This window comes from Stegostoma tigrinum, chromosome 16, assembly GCF_030684315.1.
Source record: "Stegostoma tigrinum isolate sSteTig4 chromosome 16, sSteTig4.hap1, whole genome shotgun sequence".
NCBI lineage: Eukaryota > Metazoa > Chordata > Chondrichthyes > Orectolobiformes > Stegostomatidae > Stegostoma > Stegostoma tigrinum.
Genome location: NC_081369.1, coordinates 13,374,730 through 13,389,926, shown reverse-complemented (window position 1 = coordinate 13,389,926; position 15,197 = coordinate 13,374,730). Strand labels below are relative to the sequence as shown.

General features: G+C 42.9%; 1 protein-coding gene across 3 annotated transcripts in view; it reads right to left on the bottom strand.

Annotated features, from left to right (window-relative positions):
* Positions 1-15,197, bottom strand: part of hsf4 (heat shock transcription factor 4) — a 58,216-nt gene that overhangs the window by 29,355 nt on the left and 13,664 nt on the right. For all 3 annotated transcript variants that reach the window (XR_007249101.2, XM_048546595.2, XM_048546596.1), the window contains exon 2: positions 12,194-12,302. Coding sequence is in view for 2 of the 3 variants with exons in the window: in XM_048546595.2 (XP_048402552.1) it covers positions 12,194-12,302 (109 nt within the window). In the remaining variant the exon portion in view is untranslated. The remainder of the gene's footprint in view (positions 1-12,193; positions 12,303-15,197) is intronic.

Below are 15,197 nucleotides of genomic sequence, written 5' to 3'. Positions count from 1 at the left end.
GCTGGTACAATTGCAATAATTAAAAGGCATCTAGATGGGTATATGAATAGGAAGGGTTTAGAGGGGTATGGGCCAAATGCTGGCAAATGGGACTAGATTTATTTAGGGTATCTGGTCGGCATGGATGAGTTGGACCGAAGGGTCTATTTCCATGCTGTACAGTTCTATGACTCTACAGGTTTCAAAACTTAACTGTAGCTTTTCGGGTTGGGCTTTGTTGGAATTTGCCCAAAGTAACTTTTTGCAAAATATTACGTGAACTATAATTTAAATATATCCTTAATATGAATGGGATCCAGTCAGTGAAGTAAGGAAAGAATTGCAACAGGACACAAAGTACCAAGTATATCAAGAAAACAGACAGAGAGAAAATGAAGGAAAATGGGACAGCCTTTCCACTTTGAAAACAGAACAATAAATAAACTGTGATTACTTGTGAACACAGTTCAGTTCTGAATGATTGAAGGTGAAGAATTAAATATGCTGAAGGTTTTCTGACACAAGAATCATGGCTGTCAATTTCAAAACTGTTTGCTTTCAGCCTCACTGAAGCAGCAGAATAGCTTTACCTTGACACGCTGAATAGAATTTTCCAGTCCTGAAATCAATCAATTCTAGAGGAAAGTAACCCTTCAATTGGCTTGCATAATACAACTATTCCCACTCTGTAAAATCAGTTGTTTTACACTTATATGGGATGTGTCTATCACAGGCAAGGCGAACATTTAACTGCTTGGCTCTCTGCACTGTTTTTATTGCAATTATGCATTGCTGTGGATCCGCATGTTAGTGAACCAGTCTAGGCTTTTTCTGATTATCGACAATAGTGAGATTGGTCCTGACTTTTAATTCCAGATTTTACTGAATTCCAATTTCACCATCGACCATGGTGGCATTCACACCCATATCTCAGGAATATTAGGCTGGGACTCTGGGCTCTGATCCTGTGACATTATCATTGTGCCACCACCTCCTTAACAACATTGCGGGTTTGCCTACAGCAGGTGGGCTGCAGCAGTTCAAGAAGGCAGCTCACCACCACCTTCTCAAGGAGCAACTAGGGATGGGCAATAAATGCTGGCCCAGCCAGTGACACCCATGTCCCAACAGTGATTAAAAACACACCTCTTTATTGTTAAGCTATATGGACAAAACCTTTTGGAAATGTTTCTAATTTATACCAACACTATATCCATTCAGTCTGCAGGTTATACATATAGCAATTACAGTCATGACTGATGTAGTGATTCTAACAAGGTCAGCCAGGTGGACACCATAGAATGAGTTCCCTGATTAGACCAGATTAACAGTCCCAATCAGGGAGCCCTGGGTGACAGATATAGACAGGAGTGCCAGACATTCTGTTCACTCTGAGGGCTAGTTCTGTGTTGAAGACATTTGACATGTAAATAAATGGTGAGAGGATAGCAGCCTGTGGGGAGTTATTTCAGTGGCAATGACAGTAAGGCACATTCCTGAGGAGATTCACTTGCAATAGTCATCTTTGAGTTGGGGTAGGCATTCCTGGTATACTGCCAATTATTTGGAAAATGATTTATTCAATCCTGCCATTGAAGACTGGGCCCAACGTGTGGAAAGAATGCGTTACTTTTTTTCCGGGAAAATGACATTGGGGCGGATGAAAAGCAATGAGTAATTCTCCTGACAGCTTGTGGACCTGCAATGTTTTCTGTTATTAGGAGTCTAACTTTCCCAGAGGCACCAGGAACTAAAACCTTCCAAAAGTTGATGGATTTAGTCAAGGAGTATTATGAGCTGAAGCCTCCTCTAATTCTGAGACGCTATCGATTATACCTGGCAATTTGAGAACCAGGGATCCATATCAGGATTCTTGTCTAGATTAAGACAAAAAACAGATGTATGTGACTTTGATTTAATCCTTAAAGAGATGCTGAGAGACTATTTGGGATGTGGGGTTAATGATTTAATCATGCAAAACTACCCACAAGCTGAAGCTCAACTGGACTTCAAAAAGACACAACAGGCTTTGCCATTAGAAAAAGCAGCAAGTGGAGAAAATGAGTTACTGGCTTTTCCAATAGAAATGGACACCCTCACCAAGCTGACTGACCTTGGGGAATGCCACTTGAGTAAAGGTAATTATTAGCCTCACTCGTGACTTATCCTGAACATAGGGACTCCACATTAGCCCACTGCAAAACCGAGCCAAGCCTTGGCCAAACGGTGAAAACTTTCTTTAGGATCCAGGCTAGTTGCTGTCGGTATGCAGGCTCAAGGCAGCAAGAGTCCCACCATGTCTAAATTGAGTAAGAGAACTCATAGGCCAGTTCCCAGGAGAGTTCACAACTTGGAAAGTCCATCAACACTTTGGATTGGAACATTTAAGTTACTTAGTAAGAAGTCTTTTTAAATGGTCTTCCGGTCTGATGGAGGTAGTTACCGGTGCAGCTGTATCAGTGATCGCAGAACAAGTCTTTAACAGCATTCACTCTGGACTCCATCACATTAAGTTTGTGCAAGAACTTAGCTAGCCTAAGAATCTACACAGGGGAATCTCAATTTACAGATAATAGGTACAACTTTGGTTCTGGTTCTGGATGTGAGTTTGCTCGCTGAGCTGGAAGGTTAGTTTTCAGACGTTTTGTCACCATTCTAGGTAACATCATCAGTGAGCCTCCGACAAAGCGCTGGTGTTATGTCCCGCTTTCTATTTATCTGGTTAGGTTTCCTTGGATTGGTGATGTTGTTTCCTGCATTGGTGATGTCATTTCCTGTTCTTTTTCTCAGGGGATGGTAGATTGGCTCCAAGTCAATGTGTTTGTTGATGGAGTTCCGGTTGCAATGCCATGCTTCTAGGAATTCTCGTGCATGTCTCTGTTTGGCTTGTCCTAGGATGGATGTTTTGTCCCAATCAAAGTGGTGTCCTTCCTTATCTGTATGTAAGGATACGAGTGATAGTGGGTCATGTCGTTTTGTGGCTAGTTGATGTTCATGTATCCTGGTGGCTAGCTTCCTGCCAGTTTGTCCAATGTAGTGTTTGTCACAGTTCTTGCAAGGTATTTTGTAGATGACGTTCGTTTTATTTGTTGTCTGTATAGGGTCTTTTAAGTTCATTAGCTGCTGTTTAAATGTGTTGGTGGGTTTGTGGGCTACCCTGATGCTAAAGAGTCCGAGTAGTCTGGCAATCATTTCGGAAATGTCTTTGATGTAGGGGAGAATGGTTATGGTTTCTGAGCCCGTTTTGTCTGTTTGATAAAAAAGAATGGGTACCCTATGAACACAGTCCGCCGATTTCTCAGGTTTGTTGCTGAGAAATCGGCAGACTGTGTTCATAGGGTACCCATTCTTTTTGAATACGCTGTATAGGTGATTTTCCTCTGCTCTGCGTAGTTCCTTTGTGCTGCAGTGTGTGGCGGCTGGTTGGAATAATGTTCTAATGTAGCTTCGTTTGTGGGTGTTGGGATGGTTGCTCCTGTAGTTCAGTATTTGGTCCGTATGTGTTGTTTTTCTGTAGACGCTGGTTTGAAGTTCCCCATTGGCTTCTGGTCTCTTTACAAGAAGTAGCTGCTTCTGTTACCACTGATTGTATTAAGAGGCTCAGGCTCAGGCCCAGGCTTGAAGGGGTGGAATCTTGAATAAGATTCACCTAGATATCAAAAAATACTGAGCCTTAGAAAATGGCTGCCTGAGTGGAGTCCTAATTAAATAACCAGATGTTCTTCATGAAGGTCTAAGGACTATCAAAAGAGCCGAGGTTACCTTGTATGTTGACCAGGAAGCAATTCCACGATTCTGCAAGGCCCACCCAGTGCCACTTGCCTTATGGGCAAAGGTAGAGGCAGAAATCAGAAGGCTGGAAAGTAAAGGAATCATCAAACCAGTATGGTTTGTGGAATGGGCAGCACCAATCATACAGATTGTGAAGTGCAACGGGTTGGTTTACCTTTGTAGGGATTTCAAACAAATGATAAACAGCTTCTGGCAGCTGGATAAATACCCATTCCCTTGCACAGAGGATTTATATGCAACGGTGGGGGAGGTGCTGTCCTTCACAAAGCTGGATGTGAGCTGTGCATACTTGCAATAGCAGTTGGATGAGGATTCCCAGAATTTTGCTACAATTAATGCCCATAAAGGCTTGTACCAATATATATGAAACTGTCACCTGGGGTATCATCAGCCTGTGAAATTATCAGCATACAATGGAGAACATTTTAGATGACATACTGCTAACAGGGAAGACCACTAAAGAGCATTTAGAGAACTTGGACATAGTGCTTAAATGTTTCTGCCAGCCAGGCGCATGCGTTAGAAGGAAAAAAATGTGTGTTCCAGGCACCCCACATGACCTACTTGGGCTACAAGGTCGACAAGATCAGGTTACACCTGTTGGAAGAGATAGTGAGGGTTATGACAGGTTGCCCGGCTCTCACGCCTGTACCAGAGGTCTGGACTTTCTTTGGGCTCATGAATTATTATAGAAAGTTCACACATAACCTGGAACCCATCCTAGCACCGTTGAATCAATTCCTAAAAAACGGTCAGCCTTGGAAATAATTGCACAACCAAGCCATTGCTTTCAGGAAAGTGAAGAAACGGCTATCATCCCCTCAGTTGTCAGCATGCTATGGTCCCAAGCAAGATCTGGTATTAACATGCACTGCCTCCCCATACGGTATTGGGGTAGTATTAGCTCATAGGTGGCCCAATGGAGACCAATGCCCAGTTGCATACACATCTAGCACTTAGGCTAATGCAGAGTGTACATACACCCAGGTAGAGGACGAAAGTTTGGTGGACATATTTGGAGTTACAAAGCTCCACCAGCATCTTCTAGGATGTAATTTTGTAACAATAATGGACCACAAACCCCTGTTAGGTCTACTTCAAGAGCACAGGGACGTGCCACCGAGAGCTTCAGGCCAATTTCAGTGGTGGGCTACAATACTGAGTGCAGATAATTACAAGTTGGAACACCGTCAGAGGCCAAGTAGCTAATGTGGAGGCATTGTGCCACCTCACACTGGCAGATCCAGTGGCGGTATCACTGGTGGTGTAAGAGTCTGTAATGGTTTTAGATTTTCTGGGACCACTTCCAGTCACAGCTGACAATATCAGACACCCAAAAATCCAGTCCTGGAAAAACTGAAACAGCTGGTGGTGATGGGGGACACCAAAGGGCCATCACAACCAGAAAGGAAGCCGTTTTGAATATGGAGAGAGCACATCACAGTAGGTGATGGCGTATTGTTATAGGGTGATAGTCTTGAGCAAAGGTCACTGCCTGATGCTAGCTCTACTCCACCAGGGTCATCAAGGGAATTCCAAAATTAAGATATTGGTGAGAACTTACATATGGTGGCCAGGATTGTTGCAGACATAGTCTTTTTGGTGGGGCAGTGCCCAGATTGCCAACAAGGAATGGCCAGGTAAATGCCGAACTCAGTTATATATCAACCACGCAGGTCCGTTTATGGGCTCAATGTTCATGATAATTGTGGATGCCCGCTCAAAGTGGCTGGATGTGCAGAGAGTTCATTCGTCAAACATGGGGTCAAAAGTAGAGAAACTGCATGCATCTTTTGCAATAGATGGACGCCCGGAAGTCTGGGCCATTGTTTACCGTCAAGGAATCTGAGTATTTCCTAAAGTCGAATGGCATTTGACACATTAGTACAGCTGCATCCCATCCATCATCCAATGGTCAGACAGAAAAAGCAGACCAAACTGTGAAGGCAGGCTTAAAGAAAACAGCAGACAGCTTTGCTAGATACCAAACTGTCCTGGTTCATACTGGATTATGGGACCACCCCTCCTGCAACTACAGGGACAGCTCCAGAGTTGGTAACGGGGACAAGACTCTGCACCAGATTAAATCTGACCTTATTGGATCTGGGGAGTGCGGTGTGTGAATGAGAAACAGCATCAGGAACATCAATGCTGTACGCAAAACCCTGCTAAGCGAGACAGACGGTTTACTTCAAGGGACAAAGATTGGTTGAGGAGCCATGGGAACGGCCCTGCATGAATAAGAGGCATAGTTGATGCGAGGTCAAGTCTAGCGACGTGTAAAGTTCGGCTAGGTGCGATGGTCCTTAACGAGCAAGTGGGCCATATGAAAGCTGCAAACTCGTAAACGGGGCCAGAGGTGAGCTAATCTGCACTACGCATGGCCCATATCTGAGGTAGAGTTGGAGAAACATGACCTGGTGCTAAAACACTCCAAGGGGAGCTACAAAAAAAACCCTGGCCCATATCCTCAGTCTCAGATGGAGAGGGATGTAGTGACTGTAACAAGATCAGCCTGGTGGACCTCAGAATATGAGTTCCCTGATTGGGGCTGTTAACCTGGTCCCAATCAGGAAGCCCTGGTTGACAGATATAAACAAGAGTATCAGACATCATGTTGACTCTGAGAGCTGGCTATGAGGAAGCTAGATCGGCTTTAAGGACTTTTCATGTGTAAACAGTGGGTGACTCGGTGGCTGGATACCAGCCTCTGTAGAAATATTTCAATCGAAAGACTTCTCTATTACAGCAGTCGATGTAATCAATGAGAGAGAAGTCCTGTGCACAGATTTGTCCTGCACTAATAGGCAGCAGTTTTGAGTGGGCACAGTTGGCTCTGTGAGAAGTATTCTTGGGGTGGGTAGAGGTTGGAGGAGTTCTCTGTAACAGGGAGGGGCAAGATCATGGAGGGATTTAAAATGGGAAAAAAACATTTAAAAATTGAAAGCATTTAAAAACTGAGAGTCAGTGCAGTTCAGAATGTAAAGGTATGATGTTTGATGAGACTTGACACAGAATAGTGGCAACGGAGTTTAAGGTGAGCTGAAGCATTCAGAGCACTGGCAATGACAGGCCAGCCATCAGAACTTTGGACTATCTGACCTTGGAGCAAATAAAGCAAAGTCTCACCAGTGAATTAGCTGCACCGACAAGTGGAGGCAAGAAATGTTAATAGAAAACTTGGATTCTTATCTTCTGGAAATGTATCTTGTTCAATCTCAGTATAAGTACCCTCTGATTTGCCATAGTCAGATAAGTCTAGGCTGAGGCTAAACTAGTCAACAAATCACCAAGATTTACAGTCATGACCTCTCACTCAAGGTGACAGAAGCTCATCCTTATTCGGCTGGAATGTCAATCAGAACTCATCCATTGTACAAATAACCAAAATCTATTTGTAGGGAATAATGTTATACTTGTGTCAAACAAATAATTTGGCTATAAATGATAAATAATACACAAATGTATGAAATTATCATCCCATTATTGCATATTGCATAAACAAATGATATTATTTCGATGTGAAACATAAGAAACGTGACAGTCATAATGAGAATAGTAGGAGCGGCTGACGCTGGAGTCTGAGATGACACAGTGTGGAGCTGGAGGAACACAGTAGGCCAGGCAGCATCAGAAGAGCAGAAAAGCTGACATTTCGGGTCTGGATTTTCTGAAGAAGGATCCAGCCCCGAAACGCCAGCTTTCTTGCTCCTCTGATGCTGCATGGCCTGCTGTGTTCGTCCAGCTCGACACTTTCTTATGACTACCATGTTACTCTTTTCTCTTCCCCTCACGCATTTCATCAGTCCCAGATAAGAGTTCCCCATTTTAAATTTTAATTTCCACCCAAGCAAAGTTGGTGTTTCTACAAATGGTTCTTGAAATTATTTCAGTAGTTTTGCTGACAAAGAATAAAGATTTTACACAGCGATGAAGGCTCTTTCACAAGTACCAATGCTTGCCCTCAGCAACAGCTGTCTTTAGGGGATGGACGAGTTTCACACAATTGGTATTGGCAACTTAGTCTCAAAGTGCCTACACAGTGAAGTACTGACATTATTGAGCAGATAGAATAACTAACTGACATGATTAAGAATCAGTAAGTCTGGCAGCATCTGTGGAGGAGAAAACAGAGTTAACGTTTCGGGTCTGGTGACCCTTGCTGAGGAACGTTAACTCTGTTTTCTCCTCCGCAGATGCTGCCAGACCTGCTGAGCTTTTCCAGCAACTTTGTTTTTGTTCCTGATTCACAGTTCTTTTGATTAAGAATCGGTCAGGTCATGGAGCACTGAAACTACAGAATGACCAAATTGAAAGTGGCAGATCCCTTCTTAAAGAACATTATTAGGAAAATTGGGTGTTTTTGTTCATTTTTATTACCAGACCTTTCTGATACAAATTTTACAATGTCCTAGCCAGTATTTTTAATTTTAAGCCCCTGGGTTGCTGACTCAGAAGTACGGCCACTGATTAGAGATATACATCTGTAAGTATATTTTACAGCATGACTGTAATGTGTTTTCCACAATGTGTTTTCACCTTAGAAGGTGAAGCCATTTTACATGAGATATGATGTCACAAGTGTGCAAGTGAAATTGCGTGGATTGAGAGCAGTAAGAGCCAGCCATTGTTTTTCAAACAAAAACTAGCAAGAAACAGACCAGGAGTCTGAAACTCTGAATTACTGAGTGAGTCAGAATGGCAGGGACCCTATTGCTGTGAAAATGAAAGGAGGCATGAATCAGAATTTGAACTTCTTCCAGTTTCAGACTTCTTGATAAAGGTCTTTCCTACTATCAATGCAAAACATGATTACTTGCAAGGGAAACTGGATGGAAGTGACCTTTCTATAACTACATTCCGGATATCGTTCAAGAGAAGAAATGGTTGCGCATGCTGTTTGGCATCTTCATTTCATCAGAAGAGTGTCAGGGTGGTCAGTGATCAGAACTGGAGAGCCAGTCAGAGTGCAAACATTCAACACTCTCAACAAGCGTCAGCCATACGGCAACTTGAGACCTGCACAGTGCGGGTGTTGCTTCAATTGTTAGCAGTGAATATGGACAACTAGCAATATTGTTGCAATCTTAAACATACACGTAGAACCCGCTCCTTCACTGCAAAGAATTGATTAGGAAGATGTGATGCCCCCAAACAAACAAGAGAACAGATTAGCCATTCAACTCAGAGATTCATGCTCCACAGCAAGAACAATGGATCAATAGCACCAGTTACACTCAACCAAAAAATTACATCCCCCTGTCAAAGGAAAATTATCTCCAGAATAGCCACATATCAGATGAATGGCCAATAACAATGCACATGCATCCCCTTAGAAGACCTGCATGATTTAATGATCGTGAATATTAATTTCTTGGACAAGACTGAGAATCAAGGCATGTTAGCAATTCTGCTTATTCCATTAAATTATCTCTCTCTGTCTATCTCTCTTCAAAAATCTCCTTTAATTCTCTTCAACCATTACCTTCCGTCAATCGTATGGTCTTTTCTGTGGGAGCCACCGTGCAGTCCAAAGTTGTTGTTGAGCACAAGGAGTCACAAGCAGTAAAATTCAGAGTCAGAAGCAGAAAGGAAGATCAGACAGAAGGACGTAACACTACTTGGGCAGGGACAGTAACTAAGAATTGAGCAGAATCAGATGTCATGGTCACCTGGAAAGGCATAAAGATGTTTTGATTCAAAGAGGTTGTCCAGTAAAACTAAACGAGGAACTGAGATCAAGGCTGGCGAACCTGAAGGAGTAGCAAGATACAAAACAGCACATGTGTGGCTATGAAAACAGAGCAGTAAAATACAGTTTCTTAAAGAGGAAGTGAAGCTTGCCAGGGGTCAATGAAACCTAACTCGCCAGGTGCAAGGAGAATGCCTGACCACCAATTAACGTAAAGGCTGCGAACAGTGAAACTGAACTCTTGAGTGACGACTGAAGGTACAGATGAAAGGTAAGTCATGCACTACTGACAGTAAAGTGGTTGATCATTTCCAGGGAAAGATGGTCAAGATTCTTGCAGCAACTCTTCACATCATCAAAGACAACATGCAAAATATCATAAAATCCCTTCCACAGAAATTAGCTTCCAGCACAGCCAGAATATTGCAACAGTTATGCTTCAGGAAAGTGCACACTTTCCAATTTAAAATAATATTTCAACAAGTCTCCACGTGACCTTTACCGTATAGCACAAGGTCAGCCCTGACCACCTATCGTGATAAGGTTGTGTTTTACCTTTTTTTTAAAAGAAACTATTTTTAAAGACCTCAGTGAGAGTTTGTGATCTACTACACACCAGATCCTGTTGTTTGGCATTGGAGATCACCTCAACACAATGAGCACTGTTTCAGCACACTCCAAGATTTACTCAATTAAGTAATGTATCTTAAATCTAATTTGTTTTGTAGCTAGCTCATTGAAAAACACTGATAACTCTATTATACTTGGTTCAATTAATTATAAATATGGATTATCATCTCTAAACTCCAGCAGCTTCGGCCAGAAATTTCGTCAGCACTGCTCCCCTTCCAGTCCATGTAACTTTTCCCGAATTATATCAGAAACCCTGCTGCAATACAGAAAGGGAATTCTATCTCCCATGTGGCCAAGCTTCAGCAGCAGAGTGAGAAAAACTCTGAGGGAATTAATTGTTCATGCAATGTTTTGGACAGGCTAGACAGATGATGGAAGAAACAACAACAACTTATCTTTATATAGCATCTTTAATGCTTTGAAAACATTTCAAAGGAGCCACCTATGAAGATGTTAAGAGGTGAGACAGAGAGGAAGAAATATTTGGGAAGGGAATTCCAGACTGTAGGGCCTAGGAATGGGAAGGTGAATAATAGGATTTTGGGACATACGGTAAGGCACACAGAATTATGCAATCCGCGGCAGGATTGAAACCTGGGTCCCCAGAACATTACCTGGGTTTCTGGATTAACAATCCAATGATAATACCACTAGGCTATCATCCCCCCACCTATTTAAAAAGGAAGGCAATAAGAATCATGGCAATTGGCCAAAAAATCTGTTATCATTGAATCATGCCTCTTTGCCTGTTTTGTGACTATTCCTGATGCTCTGTGTAACTCCACCTCTGATGAATCTGGGATTTGGATTTCTCTCACACCATTCTGATCTTCGATCTATCTCGTTCTTTGTCAGGATGCATGCTTTCTATTTAAAATGAAAGCATTCTGTTGCTTCTCTTGCTACTGGTGAGATCTCTCTATCCACAAACTTCTTGCACAAACCAAAGTAGCAATCCCATCATTTTTGCTGCATCTGAAAGCTCCCGTCTCCTCTCTTACTCTCAACCCTGTCCGCTAGCCTTTTACATCCACTCCTGTATCTTTAGCTATCACACTCCTCCCTGCCCTCTGCAGTTAGTTGCTGCTGTTTGACAATGAAGCGCTGCCTTGCATAACTGTTGGCAGCAACACTCTTTCAACAACTTGTGCTTCAGGGGCCACGATCTTTTTAAATGTTTGCTTTTCATCCTCCAGCTACAACCTAGCACCTGCAAACATAGACCTGTTGAAAGAATGGGGTAGAAGCCAAGTACTGCAGGTGCAGGAAATCTGAAATCAAGACAGAAATTGCAGGATAAACTCAGCCCATCTAGCAGCATCTGTGGACAGAAAAATGTGCAGCTAACCCGGTCTCAAATGAAGTAATTGAACTCAGAATGTTAACTTTGTCCCTCTCTCCGCAGAAAGAGTCGGGCCTGCTGAAAGAAGCTGCACACACGGCATTGTGGTTATAAACTAGACAACAGTGAGGTTAATTAACATTCACAAGGAGATCAGCAGTGTGTATAGAATAAAGTGTCTGGTGCTCCATCCTTTGTATTACTGTTACACCAAAGTATAGTAAGACCATCCTTGAGTCGGAAGGCACATTGAGTAGTGGAGATAGAATCAGAAAGTTAATGAAAGAGATGATGATCATAGATATCTTAGAATCATAGAATCCCTACGGTATAGAAGCAGGCCATTCTGCCCATCAACTACACACCGACCCTCCAAAGAGCTTCCCACACAGGCCCACACTCCCTCCATCCTTTCCCTATAAACGCCCCATTTCCCAAGGCCAACCCACTAAAGCCTGCACACCCCTGAACATTATGGGAAATTTAGCATGGCCAATCCAACTAACCTTCACATCTTTGGATGGTGGGAGGAAACCCATGGGGAGAATGTGCAAACTCCACTTGGGCATTTTACTGAGGGTGGAATCAAACTCAGGTCTCTGGTGTTGTCAGGCAGCAGTGCTAACCACTGAGTCACGGTGCCGCCCTGATGGATAAAGTGAGTGGACAAAACTGGGCATTGTACATCTGGAAGATAATTTTGGCTCATTCAGAGCTGCGTTCTACACCCCGCAGTAGGTAGCTGTATCACTTACACATGTTGAGCTGCCTCACGAAGCTGGCCATGTTGTTGTGCTTGAAGTATTTGGGCAGTACTTCTTTAGCAAACCTGCCCTGATCAAAGACATGGAAACTGGTCCCACTCTAGAAATAGGATTAAAAGAAGAAAACACACTGGTCACTTCACTGAATTTCAGGGCACCCAAGTGAAACAAGATTCAAATTGAAGCACCAATGTAAACCATTCGGGCTGTCCTTCTCTCGACAGCATGTGAGGATTAGCAAACCCCTGTGTGTGTGGGTGACAAGACTCCTTCACCCGCTCCGCTGGCCTAAGGAACAGACTAACAAGTAACTTTATGAATCAAATGATTATCGAAATGCTGGGTGTTTCTTGCCTATGATTTTCTCACCCCAACAGTCAGTTTGTATCTGGACTGTCCCGCTGAAGGGTGAATCATACTTCTGGTAGTCTCATACATGACTCTGTCGTGAAAGTAAATTGTTGCCTTGATAAAAACTCACACGAGGGTCCTCCAATGTGAATGTCAGATGGGGCAATTTTTAAAAATCTTTGGTAGCCATTTACAATTCCAAGTAAGATACAAGATTGGCCACAATATCAGCTGAGACCACGTGGCCTTAAAGATTCATGTTGCATTTCCAACACCCCTTCTCTGAGCAGAAGAGTAAACCATTACATGTCTTACAATGAGGATACTGATGATTTTTTTTTCTATTTCTACGTGTCAGAGTCCCCATATCTATAACAAAAGCACAGAATGTAATGTTACTAAATGACTACATTACCTGATGAAGGATTTAGCAAGACTGAAGAGTCTCTGAAAGCCAAGACAGTGCCCCTGGGAAAGTCAATAGGAACATAGGAAAAAAAAGCTTTGATTTCTGACAGAACAGACTTCATGAAGTCAGTTCCACTCAGCATTATATTGTATTTATAATTATGCATCATTCTCTTGCAGGATATATATTTGGAAAAAGCTGCAAGCCACCGTTTCTATAACTGAACACAACCCACTGCCAAACAAAGACATTTTCTAGTGTTGGGGAGGTTTATTTAGAGATGGGCAGCTGTTGAATCTGTCTATATGAATTGAAAGAGTATACTTTCAGTATGTATTATTGACATATTAATACTTTGGAGATAAATGTAAATTATAATGAATAGCATACAGTAGTCAATGTATGCGGCTGACATTTAGACTAGGCGATGATGTGTGTCTCTGGAATATTCCTACATAGTGCTCAGTGAAGGCTCAGTGGGGAAAAGTGCCATTTGATACTGAGGCGGGTGGGGCACAAGGTTCTCACTTTGTTCCCTACTTGTGCTGATAATCAATTTAACTGGGCACCATACTTGACCCAAGTAACCATAGAGTAACGACAGGAAAGAAAAATCCCAGGTGGGCTTCTCAGTCCCAATGCTGTCCAGAGATCCCAATGTTACAAAGTGCACGTGGCCAGAATGACTCTGTGATGGTGAAATAGGCTGCCAGCATTCACCCAGTGAGGAATGACGAGTTGAATAAGATATTGTAGACTTGTGGAACTACTTCCCGAGCACAAGTTACTGCCTTCAGAGAGAAGCAGAGAATAAATGGGAGTTTCGATGGGTGAGAGGAGGTGCACTCCCTAAACAATTCATCTCTCCCAACACAAAGTCTTGAATTCACTTCAAAATCAATAAATGCAGTGATATGTCAAAGCAAAACACAGTGAAAGCTACTGACAAATATCTTTCAGGGCTGTTTAGCTGCCAGCCACGTTCTAGTCTCGAGGTGCATGAGAAACAAGAACAGTGAAGCTTTATGAACCCACCACAGGATCTAGTAAGATTACAGCTGATTGACTGTGACTTTCAATTCCCACTCTATCCCCATGCTCCCTGAAGGCCTTTGTATCCCTACCAATAAATCTCTGTGTTGAACATACCCAGTGACTGATAATCCACAGCTTTTTTAAGGTGAAACATTTTGAAGATTGTCAAACCTTTCATTATTAAATGGACTGGCCTTTTATTCTAAGATGTTTTGTTTTAGAGTCTCCAGAAAGAAAAACCTCCTCCCAGCATCCACAGTTCTTTGGTTTCTTTCCCCCATTAGTAATTTTATTCAAAGTCCTTTACAATCATGAGAACATTTTAGTTATTTATTCCAAGTCCTTCATAACAAAATGCAAATGTTTTTAACAGCACTTGTTTCGCTGGTTGCTTGGTGTAACTGGAAACTAACTTGGTGATTTGAGTACAAGGTCACCCATGTCCCTCTAAATGCCAACATTACAAATGATTCGGATATATAGGAGGAATGGTTAGTAAGTTTGCAGATGACACCAAAATTGGTGGTGTGGTGGATAGTGAAGAAGATTATCTCCGAGTACAATAGGACATTGATCAGAATAGAATAGCCTTTATTGTCACCTGCACTCAATGAGAGCAGTAAACAATTTGTAATGTTGTAATGTTAGGTACAGACACTTCAAGTGTTGTTACAGGTTAAAAAAGAATAGGTAACCATGGGATTAAAGTTTTGAAAGTCCTGAATGATTAAAAAAAAGTGCCAATTAAGTATTTAAGTTTTTGAAGTTCTAGTCCTATTCTAAAATGAGCCTGACTTCAGAACACAAAGTCATGCTGTCTCCATGAGCTGGTCTCCCTCTAGAATTCACTCTGCTGCCGCCGCTCTGGGCCTCTGCCCCTTCCCTTGCTCACGCTCGCTCTGCTGCCATCGTTCTGGGACTAGGCCCCTGTTCGCTCCGCTGCCATCGTTCTGGAACTAGGCCCCTGTTCGCTCCGCACCATCGTTCTGGGACTAGGCCCCTGCTCGCTCCACTGCCGTCGTTCTGGGACTAGGCCCCTGCTCGCTCCGCTGCCATCGTTCTGGGACTAGGCCCCTGCTCGCTCCACTGCCATCGTTCTGGGACTAGGCCCCTGTTCACTCTGCTACCATCGTTCTGAGACTAAGCCCCTGCTCATTCTGCTGCCATCGTTCTGGGACTAGGCCCCTGCTCGCTCTGCTG